This window comes from Neophocaena asiaeorientalis, unplaced genomic scaffold (assembly GCF_003031525.2).
Source record: "Neophocaena asiaeorientalis asiaeorientalis breed wild unplaced genomic scaffold, Neophocaena_asiaeorientalis_V1.1 scaffold43, whole genome shotgun sequence".
Lineage (NCBI taxonomy): Eukaryota > Metazoa > Chordata > Mammalia > Artiodactyla > Phocoenidae > Neophocaena > Neophocaena asiaeorientalis.
Window position 1 is genome coordinate 10,480,890 of NW_020173674.1, and position 24,813 is coordinate 10,505,702.

General features: G+C 38.9%; 1 protein-coding gene across 1 annotated transcript; it reads right to left on the reverse strand.

Moving 5' to 3' along the window:
• Positions 1 to 2,633: 2,633 nt before the first annotated feature.
• On the reverse strand, positions 2,634 to 12,221 carry MS4A3 (membrane spanning 4-domains A3). The gene is given in 3 exon segments (XM_024748531.1): positions 2,634 to 2,804; positions 10,127 to 10,264; positions 11,349 to 12,221. Coding segments are annotated over 3 exon segments (456 nt in total). The 5' UTR covers positions 11,496 to 12,221.
• Positions 12,222 to 24,813: the final 12,592 nt, after the last annotated feature.

Sequence of the window (24,813 nt, forward strand, 5' to 3'; positions counted from 1 at the left end):
AATTCTAAAGACATATAGAGTTTGAACCAGAAAACGTTTTTGACCCAGAATCATTCACTCCGTTTTCTTCCAGCATCTAGATTTCATTTTGAGAATTTCACCCTAATTTTTAATTCCAGATATTTGTATGTGCCATGCATTTTCTCTCTGAAAACTTTTATAATGCCTTTTAATCCATAGAGGTAAGACATACCTAATGTTAAGATTTACTGTAAATCTTATGCATTAATCTTACTGGATAGCCAGTAACCATTTTCAGACTAGAGAGCCATGTGCTTTGTTTTAAAAAATGTTCCCATGGCAGTGAAATAAGTCAGACAAAGACAAATACTGGATGATACCACTTATATGTGGAATCTAAAAACTGCAACAAATTAGTGAATAAAACAAAAAAGAAGCAGACACAGATATAGACAACAAACTAGTGGTTACCAGTATGGGGAGGGGGGCAATGCAGTGGGGGGAGAGTGGAAGGTACAAACTATTGGGTGTAAGACAGGCTCAAGAATGTATTGTACAGCATGGGAAATACAGCCAATATTTTGTAATAACTGTAAGTAACCTTTAAAATTTTTATAAAATATTTAAAACTTTAAAAAAATAAATTTATTTCTTAATTTAATTTTTAAAAGAAACAATTGGGAAAAAATTCCCATGTTTTCTTTTTGGATAAGTTCCTCATAAACTTTTGTTTAATCTTTGTGAACATCTTATTAGGGAGATGGCAGGCATCCAGAATTTGCCTTTTCCATGTTCTCCTTGCATACAGAATATACCCGTCCATCCCAATAGCCTTAATTTGTTTCAGGACTAAGTCCAAAGTCTCATCTAAATATCCTCTGAATCAGATATGGTTGAGACAATTCATTCTGAGGCAAATGCCTAAATTAATGACTCAAATTCTTCTTTAATCAGTATCAAATTGTTGCCATTTACATAACCCCTTATTTGGTTGGGGTTTTATTTTAAACACTTGACTAAATGCATTATCGTTCAATGAAAATAGGAACAAAATAATTCTACAACTTACAATTTTATTTCTGAATTTTTAGCACAATGACAAAGCACATGGTAGGAACACTATATTTATTGAATGAGTTAATGAATGAGTGATAACCAAACATGGATCAATCAATCACTTCTCCCATGTCCCCAGCTTACTGGTAAACTTGGAGGAAAATGCCTGGACTCAGTACACAAATTACAGATTGTAAACTCCAAGGTCTTCTCAAACTGCTAATTCATCAGAGACAATAGGTCTTCATAGAGATTTTTCAGAGGATTCTCTTTGGAGAAAGGTTCACCAGGAACATTCAAAGAGCAATAAAAAATGTTATATTTTTTAAATATCAAGGCATCATTCTGTGTCTCTCTCAGTGACCCTTAAGCGTTCCAGTTGCTCCCTTTAGCATTCTCTGATTTTATTTTTCCTCTATTGTTTTTTAGCTCTTACATTTTTGTCACAATCAGATTATGAGTAATATATTTCTTTTTCTTTCTGAGATATTTCTAAAATATCCCCTCCCTAAGCAATGTCAAAATATTGATTTCAGGATTCCAACTATTCTAAACCACACTCTACTGCTTCCCTGTCCCCAGCCTACCCAAGATAAAACCTGGGCTTGACAGAAGGACTTTGGTAAGACTCAATGAAGAAAAGATAAGTAGAAGCACATTGCAACCTATAAAATAATCATTTTAAAAATTGGAGTTTTAGGGCTTCCCTGGTGGCGCAGTGGTTGAGAGTCCGCCTGCCAATGCAGGGGATACGGGTTCGTGCCCCGGTCCGGGAAGATCCCACATGCCGCGGAGCGGCTGGGCCCGTGAGCCATGGCCGCTGAGCCTGCGCGTCCAGAGCCTGTGCTCCGCAACGGGAGAGGCCACAGCAGTGAGAGGCCCGCGTACCGCAAAAAAAAAAAATGTGAGGACACAAACTCGCATGAGTAGTATCAGCAAACAGGAGGATTAGGAGTAAGTCAGTAAATAACAGTTCATAAATCATCAGGGGGAAAATGGACAAATTTGGAGGAAAATATTAATTTCTCAGTTGACCACAGAAGAGGGAGAACACCTAAACATGAACAAAAAATACTTTGAAAAGGTTATTAAAGAACTTCCCTTTTAAAATACCATACTCAAATAAATTCAAAGGGAAGCCATTCAAAACTTCAACGAGTCACTATTTGAAAATCCCAGACCACGCAGAAAATTGTAAATCTCTCAAGTTAGTTTCATTATGCAAGATGTGAATAAAATTTTTAAAAAATGTAATCTCTCTGGAGAATGTAACAGTAGTAGTACATAATATGCAGTTTTAATTGCTTATCAAATATTAATTTACGTAATCCTTACACCAACCCTTTAAGACTGATACTACCACTATCCTCATTTCAGTGATGAGAAAATTGAAACACAACGAGGTTATCTAATTTGTCCCTTCATTACAGGGCTACTAAGTGGCAGAACCAAGATTCAAGTGAAGGCAGCATGGTACCTGATGTATATTTTCTCTACATTTTAGATTGTCGAAATATTTTATAATTACACATAATTTTTTAAAATTTTATTTATTTTATTTATTTATTTTTGGCGGCATTGGGTCTTCGTTGCTGTGAGTGGGCTTTCTCTAATTTTTAAAGGCATACACTTGAGGAAGCTTCTTTGTAAATGCGTAAGTCCTGTGGCTGAGAAGACTGACAATCCTTGAGTAATGGGTCATTAGCGAATAAATTTATTGAGAGACAAACAAGTCCAACTAGTGCAATAGTAGCACTGGCGATGTTCACCCTAAAATTGCTTTCCATCTAAAAAAGAAACAGAAATTTCCATTAATATAGGCAGCACATACTTCATTCCTTTGGTTGCAGTCATTTAAATAAATAGCCATTGAAAGTGGTTTACACACCCAGCTATAACCTAGGTTGGTCCTGGAAAAACATCAGTAAACAAAGACTCCCCACCCTCATGGAGTTTACGTTCTAGTAGCAAAGACAAAGAAGACAATTACGCATACTAATAGATAAATTATATAGCATTTTTAAAAGTGATTAAGTGCTATGGGATAATAGAGGGAAGTAAGGAGGACCAGGAAATCCAGAGAGAGGAGTGGAGTTTGTGATGTTAAATAGAAATGACCCCTGGGGAGAGGCGTTAAGGAGCTGAGGGAGTTAGTCCCCCCAGGACATCTGGGGGGCATGTCCTTGCAGTCAGTTCAAAGGCCTGAGGCCAGAGTGTTCCAGGTATGGTCCAGGGAAGCAAGGGGGTAGGGTGTTGGAGGGGAGTGACCAAAACAAAGAGCATTAGAAAATGAAGGTGGAAAGTGAACAGAGGGCCAGATCACATAAAGCCCACAGGTCACACAACGGACTTCTGTTCTTACTCCAAGGAAAACATAGAGCTAGAGGATTTTGAGCAAAGTGGCAACACAATTTGATTTCTATTTTAAAGGGAACACTGATATCTCAAGAGAGTCTAGTTAGAGAGGGCTGAGGGTAGAAGCAAGGAGCCCAGTTAAGAGAGGTGGTGGAGATTAGATGAGGTGTTATCAGTAGAAAGATGAGAAAATGTCAAACTCAGATATACGTCGAATGTAGGGCCAACAGGATTGGCTGACAAACTGGATTCAAGATTGTCAAAGGAAGAAGAACCTAAGCCAATTCTAAGGTTTGAGGCCTGGCAATGTGGAAGGATGGGGTTCCCATCAGCTGACATGAGGACAGTGGATGGAGATGGTTTGAGGAGGTAGATTAGGGGTTGAGTTTTGAACTTTTTAGGACTCTAAGCAATTAGGTGTGCCAGTCTGACGTTCAGCAGAGAGATGTAGGCTGGAAGTGTTTATTTCAGGGTTGTGGGCATGTAGATGCCAGTCACAGCCATGAGAGTGGATGACATCACCAGAGGAGTGAAGAGAGTAGGTGACAAAGAACGGAGCTTTGGGGTGCCCCAACATTAAAGTGTTGGAGAGAAAAAAAGGATCTCGGAAAGGAGATTGAGAGGGAGGAAAGAAGAAGACAGGAGGAAAAGCGGCTAATCAAGTTTTCCTGGAATCCAAGTGAAGAAATTATTGGAAGGAGGAGCGTGAGACCAGTACTGCTAACGGGTCAATTAGATGAAGACTGAGAATTGAGCTCTGTGTTACCAACGTGGAAGTGTTCAGCGATCTTAAAGGGAGCAGTTACAGAAGTGTGATAGGGAAGAAAATGAAGCCTTATTGCAGTGGGTTTAGTTGAAACTGGGTAGATAGGAATTGGAGACAGAGTGTAGAGCATTCCTTTAAGGAGTTGAGCTACAGGAGGGAAGATGAATTGTGACTGTAGCTTGCAGCAGAAAATAAGGTCAAGATTTTTTTTTTTCTTAGCAGTTATTGGATGCTTATGGGCTGATTAAAAAGATCTAGTAGGAAGAGAATTTGAGTGATGCACTTGCATGGAGAAAAAGAAACAGAATCTAGCATTCCAGAAGGGGTGCTGGTTTGAAGAAAATCATAGAGGAATCACCTACGGTAAGAGGTTAGAATGAAAAAAAATATATCGGTACAGATCTGGCTCATGAAGTAGTTATAGTGGGGGTCTGAAATATCTCCTCCAATGGCTTGAGTTTCTCGGAATAGGAAGCAAGGGAATCTACACAGAGTAGAGATGAGAAAAAAGGCACTGGCATTTGAGGATAGAGTAGAAATGTGAATGGGCTAGAAAAGTAGTATAAATGGGCAGGTGGTTGAGTGGGAACACATAATAGAGACTTACTAAGTGTTTAATGGGCACTAAAAATATAGACTACTTAGCTTTCAGCTGTGAAACTAATGGCAGGAGAGTGCCCCCTGAAAATCATTAGAATTTGTTAACTTTAAGAACACACAAACATCAAAAAGCCTTTTTCTAAGCTTCAGATTCATCAGATAGTCGTAGTAATCATCCCAGATTCACAATCTATATGATTTTCTGATGATCTACCACCTGAATGCCTTAAGAAAAGAAAATTAACTTTCTTGCACATTAAATGACACTCAGGGTCTCGGCTGGATTCACCAACCTCAACTCTCTTACTGTTAATGGATGACTTATTTCTACTCCTATGACCGTAGAAAAAGAAGAACTTCACTTACCAGTGTTTTTATGGGTTTTTTTCCCAACTACGACAGATAAGGTTCCTGAAACAATAAACTGCTTGCAAATAGAAAGTGAAGCACATAAAGGAATGTTAAGTCTCAACCATCTTTTCTTGATCTTTCCTTGGTTAGCAGATACCTAGCGGTACTTGTACAAACTTCCTTTTCAAATTCGCATTCTAGAACACAAAATTATACTTGACTTTGCTCATCATTTTATACAAATAAAATTTTAAATGAGTCTAAATTTTGAATAAATGTATAAGATTTTCATTTTGTTTTGTTCTTGGCCTTTTACAGGTTTATATGGGTGTGCATAATTTATCATATAATAAATACCCATATTCTAGATCCATCCATGTCTCAACAAATGACCCAATTTCATTCCTTTCTATGGCTGAGTAATATTCCATTGTATATATGTACCACATCTTCTTTATCCATTCGTCTGTCAGTGGGCATGTAGGTTGCTTCCATGACCTGGCTATTGTAAATACTGCTGCAATGAACATTGGGGTGCATATGTCTTTTGGAATTATGATTTTCTCTGGGTATATGCCCAGTAGTGGGATTGCTGGATCAGATGGTAATTTTATTTTTAGTTTTTTAAGGAACCTCCATACTGTTCTCCATAGTGGCTGTATCAATTTACATTCCCACCAACAGTGCAAGAGGGTTCCCTTTTCTCCACACCCTCTCCAGCATTTGTTGTTTGTAGATTTTCTGATGACGCCTGTTCTAACTGCTGTGAGGTGGTACCTCATTGTAGTTTTGATTTTCATTTCTCTAATAATTAGTGATGTTGAGCAGCTTTTCGTGTGCTTCTTGGCCATCTATATGTCTTCTTTGGAAAATGTCTACTTAGGTCTTCTGCCCATATTTGGATTGGGTTGTTTGTTTTTTTCATATTGAGGTGCATGAGCTGTTTATATATTTTGGAGGTTAACTCTTTGTCCGTTGATTTCTTTGCGAATATTTTCTCCCATTCTGAAGGTTGTCTTTTCGTCTTGTTTATGGTTTCCTTTGCTGTGCAAAAGCTTTGAAGTTTCATTAGGTCCCATTTGTTTATATTTGTTTTTATTTCCACTACTCTAGGATGTGGATCAAAAAAGATCTTGCTGTGATTTATGTCAAAGAGTGTTCTTCTTATGTCTTCCTCTAAGAGTTTTATAGTGTCCAGTCTTACATTTAGGTCTCTAATCCATTTTGAGTTTATTTTTGTGTATGGTGTTAGGGAGTGTTCTAATTTCATTCTTTTACATGCAGCTGTCCAGTTTTCCCATCACCACTTACTGAAGAGACTGTCTTTTCTCCATTGTATATCCTTGCCTCCTTTGTCATAGATTAGTTGACCATAGGTGCGTGGGTTTATCTCTGGGCTTTCTATCCTGTTCCATTGATCTATATTTCTGTTTTTGTGCCAGTACCATATTGTCTTGATTACTGTAGCTTTGTAGTATAGTCTGAAGTCACAGAGTCTGATTCCTCCAGCTCCATTTATTTCCTTCGAGACTGCTTTGGCTATTCAGGGTTTTTTGTGTCTCCATACAAATTTTAAGATTTTTTGTTCTAGTTCTGTAAAAAATGCCATTGGTAATTTGATAAGGATTGCATTGAATCTGTGGATTGCTTTAGGTAGTATAGTCATGTTTACAATATTGATTCTTCCAATCCAAGAACATGGTATATCTCTCCATCTGTTGGTATCATCTTTAATTTCTTTCATCAGTGTCTTTTAGTTTTCTGCATACAGGTCTTTTGTCTCCCTAGGTAGGTTTATTCTTAGATACTTTAGTCTTTGTGTTGCCATGGTAAATGGGAGTGTTTCCTTAATTTCTCTTTCAGATTTTTCATCATTAGTGTATAGGAATACAAGAGATTTCTGTGCATTAATTTTGTATCCTGCAACTTTACCAAATTCATTGATTAGCTCTAGTAGTTTTCTGGTGGCATCTTTAGGATTCTCTATGTATAGCATCATGTATTCTGCAAACAGTGACAGTTTTAATTTTTCTTTTCTGATTTGGATTCCTCTTATTTCTTTTTCTTCTCTGATTGCCATGGCTAGGACTTCCAAAACTATGTTGAATAATAGTGGTGAGAGTGGACATCCTTGGCTTGTTCCTGATCTTAGAGGAAATGCTTTCAGTTTTTCCCCATTGAGAACGATGTTTGCTGTGGGTTTGTCATATATTGCCTTTATTATGTTGAGGTAGGTTCCCTCTATGCCCACTTTCTGGAGAGTTTTTATCATAAATGGGTGTTGAATTTTGTCAAAAGCTTTTTCTGCATCTATTGAGAGGATCATATGGTTTTTCTTCTTCAATTTGTTAATATGATGTATCACATTGATTGATTTGTGTATATTGAAGAATCCTTGCATTCCTGGGATAAATCCCACTTGATGATGTGTGTGATCCTTCTAATGTGTTGTTGGATTGTATTTGCTGGTATTTTGTTGAGGATTTTTACATCTATATTCATCACTGATATTGGTCTGTAATTTTCTTTTTTTGTAGTATCTTTGTCTGGTTTTGGTATAAGGGTGATGGTGGCCTCATACAATGAGTTTGGGAGTGTTCCTTCCTCTGCAATTATTTAGAAGAGTTTGAGACAGATGGGTGTTAGCTCTTCTCTAAATGTTTGATAGAATTCACCTGTGAAGCCGTCTGGTCCTGGACTTTTGTTTGTTGGAAGATTTTTCATCTCAATTTCCTTACTTGTGATTGGTCTCTTCATATTTTCTGTTTCTTGCTGGTTCAGTCTTGGAAGGTTTTACCTTCCTAAGCATTTGTCCATTTCTTCCAGGTTGTCCATTTTATCAGCATAGAGTTGCTTGTAGTAGTCTCTTAGGATGCTTTGTATTTCTATGGTGTCTGTTGTAACTTCTCCTTTTTCATTTCTAATTTTATTGATTTGAGTCCTCTCCCTCATTTTCTTGATGAGTCTGGCTAATGGATTATCAATTTTGTATATCTTCTCAAAGAACCAGCTTGAGTTTTATTGATCTTTGCTATTGTTTTCTTTGTTTCTCTTTCATTAATTTCTGCTCTGATCTTCATGTTTTCTTTCCTTCTGCTAACTTTGGGTTTTGTTTGTTCTTCTTTCTCTAGTTCCTTTAAGTGTGAGGTTAGATTGTTTATTTGAGATTTTTCTTGTTTCTTGAGGTAGGCTTGCATAGCTATAGACTTCCCTCTTAGAACTGCTTTTGCTGCAACCCATAGGTTTTGGATCTTCGTGTTTTCATTGTCATTTGTCTCTAGGTATTTTTGGTTTCCTCTTTGATTTCTTCAGTGATCTCTTGGTTACTTAGTAACGTATTGTTTAGCCTCCATGTGTTTGTGTTTTTTACGTCTTTTTCCTGTAATTCATTTCTAATCTCATAGCATTGTGGTCAGAAAAGATGCTTGATATGATTTCAATTTTCTTAAATTTACTAAGGCTTGATTTGTGACCCAAAATGTGATCTATCCTGGAGAATGTTCCGTGTGCACTTGAGAAGAAAGTGTAACCTTCTGTTTTTGGATGGAACGTCCTATAAATATCAATTACATCTATCTGGTCTACTGTGTCATTGAAAGCTTGTGTTTCCTTATTAATTTTCTGTTTGGATGATATGTCCATTGGTGTAAGTGAGGTGTTAAAGTCCCCCACTATTATTGTGTTATTGTCAATTTCCTCTTTTAGAGCTGTTAGCAGTTGCCTTATGTATTGAGGTGCTCCTATGTTGGGTATATATATATATTTATAATTGTTATATCTTCTTCTTGGATCGATCCCTCGATCATTATGTAGTATCCTTCCTTGTCTCTTGTAACAGTCTTTATTTTAAAGTCTATTTTATCTGATATGAGTATTGCTACTCCAGTTTTCTTTTGATTTCCATTTGCATGGAATATCTTTTTCCATCCCCTCACTTTCAGTCTGTATGTGTCCCTAGGTCTGAAGTGGGTCTCTTGTAGACAACGTACATATGGGTCTTTTTCTTGTATCCATTCAGCAAGCCTGTGTCTTTGGCTTTGTGCATTTAATCCATTGACATTTCAGGTAATTATCAGTATGTATGTTCCTATGGCCATTTTCTTAATTGTTTTGGGTTTGTTTTTGTTAGGTCTCTTTCTTCTCTTGTGTTTCCCACTTAGAGAAGTTCCTTTAGCATTTGTTGTAGAGCTGGTTTGGTGGTGATGAATATGAGTACTTCCCAGAACTTTTACTGCCAGTGTCCTTGTCCCCACGGTGAGCCACATACACCCCCTGCCTCTGCAGGAGACTCTCCAACACTAGCAGGTAGGTCTGGTTCAGTCTCCTATGGGGTCACTGCTCCTTCCCCTGGGTCCTGATGCACATACTACTTTGTGTGTGCCCTCCAAGAGTGGAGTCTCTGTTTCCCCCAGTCCTGTCGACATCCTGCAATTAAATACCACTAGCCTTCAAGGTCTGATTCTCTAGGAATTCCTCCTCCCGTTGCTGGACCCCCAGGTTGGGAAGCCTGACGTGGGGCTCAGAACCTTCACTCCAGTGGGTGGACTTCTGTGGTATAAGTGTTCTCCAGTCTGTGAGTCACCCACCCAGCAGTTATGGGATTTGATTTTACTGTGATTGAGCCCCTCTTGCCATTTCATTTTGGCTTCTCCTTTCTCTTTGGATGTGGGGTATCTTTTTTGGTGAGTTGCAGTGTCCTCCTGTCGACGATTGTCCAGCAGCTCGTTGTGATTCTGGTTTTCTCGCAAGAGGGAGTGAGAGCACGTCATTCTCCTCCGCCCTCTTGGTTCAGTATCCATATCCACTAATTTCCTAGTTATTATTTTGACCTGCTGTTAGTTCCATGACTCTAATTTTGATAAATGGAACTCTCTACATGTTCATGACCCTCTCAAAACTTCATTCTAGTTTTTAATTCATAAGTCTCACAATCGTTTACCAAGCCACCCCTAAAATTTGAGAGAAAAGTTGCCAAAATACATTTCTAGTAGTGGTATCTAAGAAATTGCCTACGGTCAGTGAAATTTGAATACTCACAGATATAGCGCTCCATATCTGATAGCCTGTATAAGCGATCAAGAAAAATATGTAATTGGATGGATGGGGCAAGTTTTGTAAGGAACCCATAAAAACACCCAGAGACAGAATTATTGCTCCATTCAGGATCTGGATAGCCTGTAAGAAGCAAAAAAAGAGAATGCATAAATGGTCCGATACTAGTGTACATTGAGAAGAGACCATTTTATTTATTTATTTATTTTTCTTTGCCTTTATGGTTTTATTACAGGATGTTGAATATAGTTCCCTGTGTTATACAGTGGGACCTTGTTGTTTATCCATTCTATATATAATAGTTTGCATCTGCTAATCCCAAGCTCCCAATCCAACCCGCCCCTACCGCCCTCCCCCTTGGCAACCACAAATCTATTCTCTATGTCTGTGAGTCTGTTTCTCTTTCGTAGATAAGTTCATTTGTGTCATATTTTAGATTCTACACATAAGCGATATCATATGGTATTTGGAGAAGAGATCATTTTAATTTTCCTCAGAAGGGAGATATCAGTGCTTGAAATGGTCAAAAAAATGAAGCCTAAATTAACTGGGCAGAAGCCTACTCTGGGAGGTTTCTGTTCCCTGGAATCCCACCGATTCCAGTGGCAACATTTCAACTTCCCCTTTCCTCCTACTTCTGCTCATTCTCACAGACTCCTTTCAGAAAGTGGCAGAAGAGTGAAGGAGATACGGCTGATAACATAGACTGGGTGGAACTGTCTTCCCAGCATACTTTGGGGCCATAATATGATGAAAACCATTCTCCAGTGTTGATAGGATGTCCCCCACCACGAGATTATGCCTCTGCATTTCTACTCCTCCGGTCTAATATATTCCCCACTCTTTTCTTAAAGGAACAGCATTATTGATTCAGTGATGAGGAACTCAGAAGTTCCCCCTTATGGGCATAAACAAGGTTTTCCACATGATATTTCTTTTTTTCCATCTTAAGCCAAGTTTTTAACTGAGGCTGACTTACCCTGAGGGCTTTTGGTTCTTCTTGGTTATTATTATTATTATTTTTTTTGTGGTACGCGGGCCTCTCACTGTTGTGGCCTCTTCTGTTGCGGAGCACAGGCTCCGGACACGCAGGCTCAGCGGCCATGGCTCATGGGCCCAGCCGCTCCTCGGCATGTGGGATCTTCCAGGACCGGGGCACGAACCCCCAACCCCTGCATCGGCGGCGGACTCTCAACCACTGAGCCACCAGGGAAGCCCCCTCTTGGTAATTTTATGATCAATTAATGGGCCAGTAGGCAGAATTATTCACCACCTCTGGTTCCACCTGGCTTCCTGGGCCACCACCTGCCAAGGCTGCCCCGAGCTCTGCACTGTCAACTTCTTGGGAGGCCATGTGGGGTTGTTGATGGCTGTCATAGAAAAGAAATCCAAGAGTTTGATGTTTTCCCTTTTACTACTAACTAATAATGTTTTTTGAGTGCAACAAAAGCGTTCCATTTTGTCTATACATCAAAATGACTCTCCACCAATGGGGCAGAGGTGCAGAGTTTTTACATTGTTCAATTCCATTTTATCTTGGAATAGCAGGCATCATCAGACCATTATAACAGGCCGGGGCATGGCGCTTAACTTTGGAACAGTAAAAAGCCATTCCTTTTTCATTCTTACATGCATGGATATATTATGTAGTCCCTGCCTCTCTTCAATCCTGGACATCCACATATATGGTTTCACTGAGCAGTGATCTCTTATGTGAGGAAGATAGCTTTAGTCACATTCTAGTAATAATAATAGGTATCATTTATTGAATACTCACTGCTGTGTGCCAAGCACTGTCTAATTTCTGTATTAACATATTTAATCCCTCCGACAACTTTATGTCACAATATTATTATTCCCATTTTAAAAATGAGAAAATTGAGGCATGGACGGCTTGAGCAACTTTCTCAAACTTATACAGCTCGTGAGTTCAGATTCTACTTGAGACATATTCTTTAAGGTCCAACATTTTTTAAGTCATTATATTATATAGTAGTATATGGAAGATACCTTTCTGGATAGCAATACAGCACAATGGAAAAAGTTTAAGAACCATGGAGAAGCCAGTTGCAAATCCAAATCTGACCAGTTACTAGTTGTATGACCTAGTAGTGGGGATCTCAGTTTTCACATGTGTAAGATGGAAATAATTTTAATTTCATATTAACATTGCAAAGTCCAGGCTCAAAAACTATCCCTTGGGAAATAGGTATATATTTTAGAGAGAATATCTAATATGCTAAAATGTATGTAATGTGGGGAGCATTGCTCCTTCATCATCAGAGAATTACTTGGTTCTATCTCCAGCTTCTTTCCTCACCACTCCCTAGCTCAGAGCTCAGTCCAGCCTTTTCTTTCTTTCAATCCTCCCAAACTCTCAGAAGTCTGGAACCTTCATCAGTACTATTCCCATCTCCCTGAAACACATTTCCCCTCAAGCTCCACCTGAATAATTTCTGCTCTTCTTCCGGCCTGAATCTCAGCCCACATGTCATACTTTGATAAAGGAAGACTTTTTTGGTCCTGGCCAAGTCTGGATGAAGCACCCCTTTTAGATACTCTCAGAATTTTCCCTTGTCATACACTTATGAGTCTGAGCCTCAACTGACTGGATACTTAACTGTATCTCTCTGTCTTCTCAGCGTTGAAACGCCAGTCTGTCATGTGGTGGGCACTCAGTTAGTACACGTCAAATAAATAAATAAACTTTTGGTCCAGCCTGATGTAGTCACGTCTTATGGATGATAATAGAAAATATGTTTGCAAGGATTGGAACCCCTCATACAGAGAAACTCCAGAGCAGTTCTGGAGGGAGAAAATCTATTCTAAGCACTTTTTTTTTAAATTGAAATGTAGTTGATTTACAATGTTGTGTTAGTTTCATGTGAACAGCAAAGTGAGTCAGTTATATACACGTATGTAACTATTTTTTTCAGATTCCTTTCCCTTATAGGTTATTACAAAATATTCAGTAGAGTTCCCTGTGCTATACAATAGGTCCTTGTTGGTTATCTATTTATTCTAACCACATTATTTAGTCTGACTTTCTAAAATAACCATAAATATCAGGGAGAATTTTCAGCCTCCAGGTAAAATCAACTGTGTTCTACAATTTGGTCAATTTAGCTTTCTTTTTTTTTTTAATAAATTTATTTATTTTTATTTATTTATTTTTGGCTGTGTTGGGTCTTCGTCTCTGTGCGAGGCAAGCAGGGGCCACTCCTCATCGCGGTGTGTGGGCCTCTCACTGTTGTGGCCTCTCTTGTTGTGGAGCACAGGCTCCAGACACGCAGGCTCAGTAGTTGTGACTCGTGGGCCCAATTGCCCCGTGGCATGTGGGATCCTCCCAGACCAGGTCCCGAACCCGTGTCCCCTTCATTGGCAGGCAGACTCCCAACCATTGCACCACCAGGGAAGCCCTAGCTTTCTTTTTTTTTTTTTTTAAATGAGAGAAGTGTGGGTTTCCTAAGAACCCCTCAGCCAAGTTCACCCATCTAGCTTTTAGCGTGTTTCAGACATTGTTCTATAAGTGTTACTCATTTTCACCAATTTACCTCTCACAATATCCATATGAAAGGGGCTACCGTTATGATCCTTTCCATTTTACGGACAAGGAAGCCGAACATCAGAAGAGTTAAGTACCTTGCCCAAGGCCACACAGCCAGAAATTTGAGGAGCTAGAGATCAGAAACTGTAATCTGGCTTGAGTATCATTTCTGTCCCTCTGAGCTTGTGCAGAAATTCACTCACCAAATCCGACACTTCAAGTATATGAAGACCATCCCTCATTACTAGAGCTGGCAGCCAAATGTGGGTACAGCCATTTGGACTTAATATATCTAAGGGGTGTGTGTCTGTGTATCCATGCCCACATTCTCCAAAGCAATAACTACGTAATTATGTCTAGCATTTTTTTACTTTGGCATCAGAGTAACAATCAAATTCTAAGGGGAAGCCATCCTCATACTAAATGTTCCAAATCTCTAGTCAACAACCAAACAAAAAAGTCTGCAGACATTCTCAGTGGCCCACTGGGTGGCACCTTTGACAGACAATAAGGAAAGGGGGCTTTCTGTGGAGAGAGAATCTCTAGGATTTATCTTGGAGGCTTCAGGCATTGGCCAAATTCTATCCTCTTAAACCCATTTCGTTGCAAGCAGGAGCCACTCAGTAAGGATCACTTATGGTGTCTTTTCTGGAAGACAGCAGCCTCTTTTGCCTCAGGCTTGATGTACCTTTGCCTTAGAGGAGTCAGTGAAAATGTTTTCTCGGTGGCCTGCAGACAGAGTGTGCTAACCACATCTGGCTCTGCGGCCTCTCGATTCCACTGTGCTCTCCCAAAGGTTGAGTGTTGATTAGGAAACTGGTGTCAGGAGTAACTGTCTTCTGGCTTTGAGATGCTGCTTAATACATCGTTAGGACAAGAAATACAAGCGGAAATATGAGGAGGTGGGTGGGAAAGGGTTGAGGAATGGAGGTAGTTATTTGCGCGGTAAGAAGAGATCAAGTTGGATTATAAGAGTCGCGTCTGGAGGAGGGAGGGCGGTTAGGTTCATTATCACATTCCATTCACACAGTCTTAGAAAGGCTAATGAATTCGCCAACAACATAAAGATGATGCAAATTGTAGTTTAAATGCATTTAATGATTACTATGTACCAGTCTCCATTCTAAATGCTTCCCATGTATTCACTCCTTTCTTTCTCGTAACACCTAGCTCTTCTAGGTATAACCGTCAACCCAATTTTATATAGAAAAGTATGGCATAGAAATGTTGACCAGCTTTCCCAACATCACACGGTAAACAGTCAAGCTGTGTGCAAAACTCAGGTTCTGGGTCAGGTGAAGTGACAGTCAGGCCTGTTCCCCCAGTGGGACTTTAATTACGCCTCCTTTCGCTTTCAGAAGTGTCGCTGTTTAGAAGATAAATGATACAGTCATCCTAAATAAATAAGGTCCTGAAATAGGTGATGGAAAAATCAGAGGAAAGAGGCAGGGAGTAAGGAAAGAGATAACAGGTGAAGATTCAAACCGCAATCCTTAGTGAGGTCCCAGGCAGGACCTGAGGGGGAGGCCTAGAACTGGGGCTCAGTCCCTGATCCGCATGTCAGGTTGGGAAAGTCTATGAGAAAAAGAAGAATGTTCACAGCAAACTAGGCGAAGTTCTAGTTCTAGAAACTGGAGCATAAGTGGAGACTTGGTCACAGGAAAGAGAAAGAAGGCCAGATGCCATAACCGAGAGACAGCTTGGGAAGGAGGATTGTGAAGTCTGGGGCACCGAATATAAAGTGAGCAGGGGCCCAGCAACCAAGAAAACATAACGTACAGGAACTCTGTGAACAGGGCTGGCAACGGAGCCTGGAGCAGGGCCTCTGAAGGAACTATCTGGGAGTGAAAGAAGGGACTGAATACAGAGAAGAACAAATGGAAATCATAAAGAAATAGCTAAAATGATGGCAGGAAAACTGTGACCCTCCCTGCCTCATGTTAGCCAGAGCCATTACAAATAGAATATTGAAGAAGAAAGGAAGGGCAAAAAGTGCTGAAAGGGAAGGAAAGGAAGAAATATGAGGAAGTAAACCCCCCAAAAGCAGTTCCTTTCAACATGTTTAAATTTAGAGCTGTAGAAAGAAAGAGCTTAGAAAGGAAGTTGCTTAAATAAGGCTTCAGTTAGTTATCTCATTTGTAAATTTCAGATCCTAGTACCCACCTCAGGGAACAGTATCAAGATTAAAGACAGAATGCACGTTGAGGCCTTAGCAACTACGGTCTTCACGTGAACTCAAAATAAATAAATGAAAATGAGAAGCTGCTTCAATTCTTTAGAGAGAGAATGATTATGAGAAAGAGCTTCCAAAAGAAGATCTGTAGGGATTGCTTCCACTTGTGTGCGATATCCCCTAATTACAAGAGGAACTGTTTTCAAGGAGGCGCTTTTGGTGCTGAGATATCATAACAAGTAATCAAGTCCAAAGTTCGACTTGCTGGAGCTTCCCTGGGGGCGCAGTGGTTGGGAGTCCGCCTGCCGATGCAGGGGACGCGGGTTCGTGCCCCGGTCCGGGAAGATCCCACATGCCGCGGAGCGGCTGGGCCCGTGAGCCATGGCCGCTGAGCCTGCGCGTCCGGAGCCTGTGCTCTGCAACAGGAGAGGCCACAGCAGTGAGAGGCCCGTGTACCAAAAAAAACCAAAAAAACAAAACAAAACAAAAAATTCGAGTTGCTGATTTCCAAAAGGAAAAAATAAATCTTTATGTGAGTGGAATCAACGTTCTAGCTGTTCATTCACAAGGGACCCATCAGACAATTTGAAAACTGATGTATTTCTCAAGACGTACTTGTCTTAATCCAGTTACTAAATAGCAATGCTTGCATTGTTGGTTTGATCCCCATACCCACGCATGCTGATGTTACACATACTTACTAAAATTATGCTCTTCTAGGGTAATACCTTTATATGTCTTAACGAGTATATAAACTCTAGTTGAGAAAAACCATCAGTTAACCATATAAAGTCTCTGACTTTGGAATATGTTAAATGTGTTTGATTCACTGCTTATTAGCTTATAACTTTGCAAGTTTTTCAGTCACTGCTTTTTCAGTCACATGCCCTGCTAGAAATGACACTGTTCTGTGTAATTGTAAGACACTAAAAAGTTATGATAGATAAGGACTGTTGTAACTAGAGGTGGGAAACAGTGAGCCATCAAATAAAAAGAAAGCAAAGATCAGAAACTAGCCTTGTTTCCTGTTTTGACCTCATGTTGTTTTTGGATAAAGGGGAAAATACATTTGGTAGAGGTATAGTCTTAGAATTCGAAGGAAGACATTGCGTTTTTAGAGTGCCTCAGGAAACTAGGAGAATTTATCATGATATTTGTTAGAAGAAAGAGAAATAGCCTAGATAAGAAAACATTAGTGCAGTGGTTCTCAACTTTCAACTGCCCAGTGAAATTTTCTGGGGAGTTTATAAGGCATTAAATCAGTATCACTGGAGTAGACCATCCCACACGGACACTTTTTAAAATGGTCCCAAGGTTATTCTAATGTGAAGCCAGATTGGGGTACCACCGGGTAAATTTGAAAGATCATTAAAATCAGATGGTTAGAGGATGAGATAGGAAAGAAAAAATTAATTTCTCCAAAAAAGATTGTCCCTTCTACCAAGGTGGCTCATATACTTTATTTTAGGGGGAAAAATTGAACCTTAGCTTGAAGTTAAGCAGATTTCACCCATTGACAGCTATTTTTGTAGAACTTCATACTGATAAGTATGTCCTCTGTGATGCAAAATGGGCATTAAGTGAAGAATTACCGTTTATTCTCTCTCTCTCTTATCCGTTGCTTTTTGTCTGCTTTCTCCTCTGCATCAAAGGCAGCAATTATAATAAGCTTAGTGCATATTATTTTATTTGTATCCTTATGAAATGCATATTTCTGTTTTACATACATACATACATTTTTTTTTTCTGGGTATATGCCCAGTAGTGGGATTGCTGGGTCATATGGTAGTTCTTTTTTTTTTTTTTAACATCTTTATTGAAGTATAATTGCTCTACAACGGTGTGTTAGTTTCTGCTTTATAACAAAGGGAATCATACATTTTTAATGTACATAAATGCCACTGTGTTATAGATTTCATTTATCTCCTTTCTCTGCTGAGCTCTGCCATGAATCCCCAGTCATCTTTATTCTCTGTGTCCTCTCTGCTGCCTTCAGCTGCTGAATGCCCCTCCTTAGTGCACATTGGCCACTTTTCACCTGACCGGCAATCCAGAGATGAACACCTAAATGAATCCAACCTCTTACCACTGTAAGGATTTAAAGATTCTTCTCATATCCATCTTCCCTAAATCTGTGTGAAAAAATTTTTGAGATATACAATTAAAACTATAGTTGCACATGATCAATTTTGTTGATGACTGTTACATTGTATGCTCTAGAATGCCTGCACATATAATGTACAGTAAGTCCCCTACATAAGAACGAGTTCTGTTCTGAGAGCGCACTCATTAAGTCCAATTTGTTCATTAAGTCCCACACAGTTAGCCTAGGCACCCAACTAACACAATCAGTTATATAGTGTACTGTAATAGGTTTATAATACTTTTCACACAAATAATACATATAAAAACAAACACAAGAAATAGAGAAAACAGATGGAGAGCAAGCTGCAATTTCACTCACGCCTGACGTTGAGGGCACAGGTTCTGGTTCCTTGCTGGATTCAGTTCTATCTACCCTCTTGAAAAAACCATCCAGTGATGTCCGGGTAGTAGCTCTTTTGTTCTCGTCGTAGGTGACGCCGTAGCGCTGGATTGCATTCTGAACCGCTGCTGCAGCCTTTGCGTACCATTCTATGTTCTGGTCCTGTGCCTCAAAAACTAACAGTGCCTCCTCAAATAAAGAAAATCCCCTTGCCATTTCCTGCATCGTGAATCTCTTCGCTTCTTCAGTTATTTTTTCTTTCTGTTGTTTCTCCTCATCCTTTCTGTGGGCCTCCAATTCCATCAGGTCTTCATTCATGAGCTCCCCGTGTTGCACAGCAAGTTCCATCGTTACCGCTTGGCGCTTCTTAGCACTACCAGCTACATCACCACTGCTTTTACACTTGCTTCCAGACATCCTGGTCTTGAAATAAAGATACCGTACTACTGTTCTCTATACAGTATTGTACAGTAAAGTACACAAAAGCACAGCTGCTTGTAGAGGAGGCATGCGTGTGACGATGTACGCCAGATGTGAACCAACTTACGTGATTGGACATGCGGACGCACATTTGCATCTTTGAAAGTTCGTAACCTGAGGGTTCGTATGTAGGGGACTTACCGTATGCAGTTTCCTGTAGTCCTTTCCAATGGGGGAGGGACCGGAATTAAAACAGTTCCATATTTTAAAGGAACTTGAGTTCCTTTTCCTACGTATGCAGAACCATATAATGTGCTCTTCTACCACCTGTACAGTCCCAGGATCAACAAAGGAAATCTCCCAAGAGGGACTCGGGTGGTGTTCTCAGCCCACCATGGTATTAGACTTCCAGTTTGCAAGTAGCCATAGATTCCTCAGGAAAAACCGCATTTAGTTTGCAGGGAGCCATACGTGATACCCTTTATAGTATCCCGCCCTGACCAGTCTGCCCCAATTTATGGACCAGGTGGACCTTCTGAGCATCTTCCAGTTGCTTCTTGGTAACTCATTCTCTGAGACTAAATGGGTCACCTTTTTTTGTCTCCTTCTCAGAGTCAGCCTGCAGATTTCCACTAGGGAGTTTTCTGAGCCCTTTGGTGGGCTGTGCTCAAGATCCTCCCTGGGTCTGTCCCTGGAGTGTGGTTGAGCCCCTCACATGGAAGTTGCCTGGATACCTCAATCCAAATGTCCTTAGATCCTTGATGATGTTTCCTCTCCTCATTTTTCCATCTTCTTCCCATCTTTCCACAAAAATCCCTGTTGGCCTCTCAATACATTTAAGAGCATATGTTTCATAGAACAATTCTAATTTTCTGATAGAACAGTACATCTCAGCCTAAAAGTCTAACGGATGTACTATTAAATGTATCCCCATGCAGTTAGACTCCTATGGTCTGTGTAGGTCATTGTGCCTTGTAGCCAGGCTAGCATATTTTTTATGTCAGGTTCATTGAAATATAATTTACATGCAATAGATTTTCTGCTTTTTCAAGTGTACAGTCCTGTGAGTTTTGACTAGTGTATAAAGAAATGTAAACAGAACCATAATCAAGCTAAGAGCCACTACCAATTCTTAGAATGTTGAACTTTTCTTTTTTTTTTTTTTTTTTTTTTTTTTGCTTTATAATTGAACTCTAACTCCATGATGTCACTAAAACTTACTTCTGAAGAAAAAGAATTCCTACTCTCACCTGCCCCGCTCTCCACTTCTCAAGGAAAACAGAAAGGTGTTTCCAAGAAGAAAATAAATCAGCATTTAAGCATATGACTTAATACTAACTCTTTGATGAGTTTTAATTATACCAAGACAGGCTTTGCCTCTAGCAAAACTGCAAACAATGTGTTGATTACTTGTGTGATCATATTGGGTTTTGTAAGTGTTCTTGGTGTTTATTCCTCAATAACATATAATGAAACAGACAATGAACATATAAACAAAGACTGATACTTCTGTGGAGAATCTGTCCAAGCTACCAGCTACAAACTTACCAACACAGAATATTTAACAACAGAGACATTCTTGCAATTTTATTCATTGTTTATTTCCAATAAGGACTGGAAATGATTTAAGTGACACCTTAACCAAAATAATTATGTTGAAGCTCTGAAATCTTTGCATATTTGATTTTTAACCCTACCAGCTCTCATCATTTATTGCCCAACTCACAGGAACCAATAATACATTTTATATGCATTTTCCTTTCCTGGGTGATGATGGAAGCATTAGGGGATAGGAAGGTTTCATAAAATATCTGTAGATTGAAATATTGAGCTCCTACTGCCTGGGAGGTTGTTAAGACTCATGGCTGACTTTACCTGAGTGAGAAATAAACTTGTGTCCTTTTAAGCCACTGATATTTGAGGCAGTATTATTGTAGCAGAACCTAATCAACACTGTTTGATGCAGGTGAAGAAACAAGTTTATGCTGCTTTATACAACCGGCACAATGAGACTCAAATCCGAGCTCATTTACTCCTAGATTCCAGCTGTTCCAACACAGTCAAGTTACCCTAAACTATTATTCAAGAACAGGCCAAAGACCATCATTTCCTCAACTTAAAAAAAAAAAGCACACAAGTTTCCATGAGCAAATAGGAAAAGAAAAAAGCAGTGTGTGGAAGGGAGAGGAACAAAGGGCGTACTCATATATTTTTGAATTAATTATAAAACTGAAGACTTAATTTAAATTCGAATATAGTTTCCGTATATTTGAATGAGAGTGAAAAACATTAAATTGAATTCAGTCAAAAAGTAGATCCCATAGTCACATCCCACCCCTTGCTTTCATTTTCTCAAATGCTATTTAAGGTGGTCTTTGATTAATTATCTAATTACCGTGACATCTCAGCTTATCATGGGCAATGTCCTAGCCTCAATCTTTTCAATTTTAGTAAAATTATTACTATCCATACAATTGCCTGAGCCAGACACCAGGGTGTCATGCTTGATCGTGATTTATTTCTTACCCTACTTTAAATCCATTTGGAAATTCTTTCTTCCATCTCCAAAGCATATAGAAAATTGGTCTACATATTTTCTATCTTCTCTACCACAAGCTCCGGCCATGATAACATCGTCACTTGCCTTAATGTCAAATTAAATTCTTACAATGCCTCCTAATTACTGCTCTAATCCATGTTCATAGGGTAATGAGTGATTTTAAACTATAAATCAAATCATGTCACTCCCTGCTTACAACGCCTTTTATAGCTTCTCATTTCACTGAGATAAAAACTATATGTTCCTTCTGGTGGCCTTAAGAGGTTCCCCGTAATGATACAAGTTTTTGTGGACATGGACATTCTCTTTCTTCTTTTGGTAAATGATTAATAAATTTGTTAAAAGATAATGTACAAAGCCCAGTCACAATTAATGGGTACTTTTAGTTTTTGTGAAGGTAAAGTTAGAAGTTGTATAATTAAAAGTTAACAGAATTTAAGAGTAATTAATTTATATGTTTAACCACTGATGTGTTTTCCTCTTAAATAAATTATATTCCCTGTTGTACTCTCTGAGGAAGAGAGGGAAACTAAACTGAACTCTGATTGAACCCCATGAAATTGACATTTTTCTCCATCAAAATAAGCACTTCCAAATGTTTTAAAGTAATAAATACAAATAATACAGAGAAAAGAGAAATAACTGAATTCATGATATTTAAGGAAGATGGGAGAGTTTGTGAAATGAGAAATGGGACTGGAGTTGTTCTAGCTTCTATTATTCAATGTTCATATGAGTTTAAGACAAACTGCTTCCCCTTTCTAAGCCTACCTGACATTGCCTATATAATGCAGTGGCAGGATGAGAGGGCTCAGGGCCACCCTGCACACTCTTCATATTTTAGCACGAGAATATTGAAGAAACTTGTTACCTCACGCCCAATAATTTCCTTTGCCTTGAGCAATCACTCATCCTACTCTATATCCTCCCAAATCTGTTGGCATAAAGTAATTTCAGTTCCAGATTCAGAAAGAAGCACTCTGTGTCCATAGCTAAACTTCTTAAGTTTTATTGAGGGCTGTGGAACTGCTTTAATGGCTATTGTTTTCTAGCAACTGAAGTTCAGCAACTTAAAGCGATGGAGGCAGTAGAGTGTAGTGGTTAATGGCAGACAGATCTGGATCCAGATCACCCAGTTTTGTCTTTATGTTTTTCCAGCTTTTTTAGAGGTATAATTGACAAATACAAATTATATATATTTAAGATGTCCAATGTGATGTTTCGATATACTTATCCATTGGGAAATGATTACCATTATCAAGCTAATTATATCTATCGTCTCACATAGTTAACATTTTGTGTGTGTATGTGTTGAGAATATCTAAGATCTGCTCTCTTAGCAAATTTCAAGTGTACATTATTGTTTATTATAGTCACCATGCTGTACCTTAGGTCTCCAGGCTTTACTTATCTTATAACTGAAAATCATACTTTGACCAACATCTCTCCATTTCTTCCACTCCCCCCCCAACCCTGACCACCACCCTTCTACTCTGTTTCCGTGAGTTCCACTGTGTTAGAGTCCACATGTAAGTGAGATCATGCAACACTTTGCTGACTCTGTCTGGCTTTTTTCACTTAGCAGATTATGCCTCAGTTTCATCCATGTTGTCACAAATGGCAGGATTTCCTTCTTTTTATGGCTGAATAATATTCCACTTTCTAAAGATGTAGATATATAGATATATCACATCTTTATCCATTCATCCACTGATGGACAATTAGGTTGTTTCCATATCTTGACTCTTGTGAATAATGCTGCAATAAACTTGGAAGTGCAGATATGTCTTTGATATCCTGTTTTCACTTCCTCTGGATATATATCTGGAAGTGGGATTGTTGGCTCATACGGTAATTCTATTTTTAATTATTTGAGGAACATTCGTACCGTTTTCCATAGTGGCTGAAGCAATTTACATTCCTTCCGATATTGTACTTGGGTTCCCCTTTCTCCACAGCCTGCTCAACACTTGTCTTCTTGAGGAGAGCCATTCTAACAGGTGTAAGGTGATATCTCATTATGATTTTGATTTGCATTTCCCTGATTAGTGATGTTGAACACCTTTTCATGAACCTGTTGGCCATTTGTATGTCTTCTTTTGAGAAAAGTCTGTTCAGATTCTTTGCCCATTTTTATATCTGGTTATTTGGTTTTTTTTGCCATTGAGTTGCAGGAGTTCCTTAGATCTTTTGGATGTTAATCCCTTATCAGATGTATGGTTTTTGCAAATACAGTCTCGCATTCTGTAGTTTGCCTTTTCATTTTGTGGTTTCCTCTACTGTGCAGAAGCTTTTTAGTTTGATGTAGTCTCACTTGTTTACTTTTACTTTCGTTGCTTGTACATACAGTGCTATAAGCAAAAAATCATTGCCAAAACCAATGTCATGGAGCTTTCTGCCAGTTTTCTTCTAGAGTTTTAAAGTTTCAGATCTTCTGTTTAAGTCTTTAATCCATTTGGAGTTGATTTTTGTATATAGTGTAAGGTAAGAATCCAGTTTCTTTCTTTTGTTTTTTTGTATGTGGGAATCCAGTTTTCCCAACATCATTTACTGAAGAGGCAATTCTTTCCCCATTGTATATTTTTGGCATCTTTATTTTTTTTTAGTAATTTATTTATTTATTTTTTGCTGTGTTGGGTCTTCGTTTCTGTGCGAGGGCTTTCTCTAGTTGTGGCAAGTGGGGGCCACTCTTCATCACGGTGCGTGGGCCTCTGACTATCGCGGCCTCTCTTGTTGCGGAGCACAGGCTCCAGATGCGCAGGCTCAGTAGTTGTGGCTCACGGGCCTAGTTGCTCTGTGGCACGTGGGATCCTCCCAGATCAGGGCTCGAACCCGTGTCCCCTGCATTAGCAGGCAGATTCTCAACCACTGAGCCACCAGGGAAGCCCCTTGGCATCTTTATTGAATATTAGTTAAAGGTATATATGTGGTTTTATACCTGGACTCTCTATTCTGTTCCATTGTTCTTTGTATCCATTTTTATTCTAGTACCATAATGTGTTGATTACTTTAGCTTTGTAATAAAATTTGAAATCAGGACGTGTGATGCCTCCAGCTTTGTTTTTCTTTCTCAAGATTAGCTTAGGCTCTGCAGTCTTTTGTTGTTCCATACAAATTTTGGATTTTTTTTAGGATTGTTTTTTCTTCTTTCTGTGAAGAATACCATTGGAATTTTGATAGGGACTGCATTGAATCTATAGATCACTTTAGGGGTAGGGACATTTTGACAATTCCAATACATGAACATGAGATATTGTTTCATTTATTTGTATCTTCTTCAATTTCTTTCATCAATGTCCTATACTTTTCAGTATACAGATCTTTTCCCTCCTTGGTTAAATTTATTCCTAAGTATTTTATTTATTTTGCTACTATTGTAAATGCAATTTTCTTAATTTCTTTTTCAGATAGTTCATTTTTAGTGTACAGAAACAACTAGTTTTTGTGTGTTGATTTTGTATTCTGCAACTCTGCTGAATTTGTTATT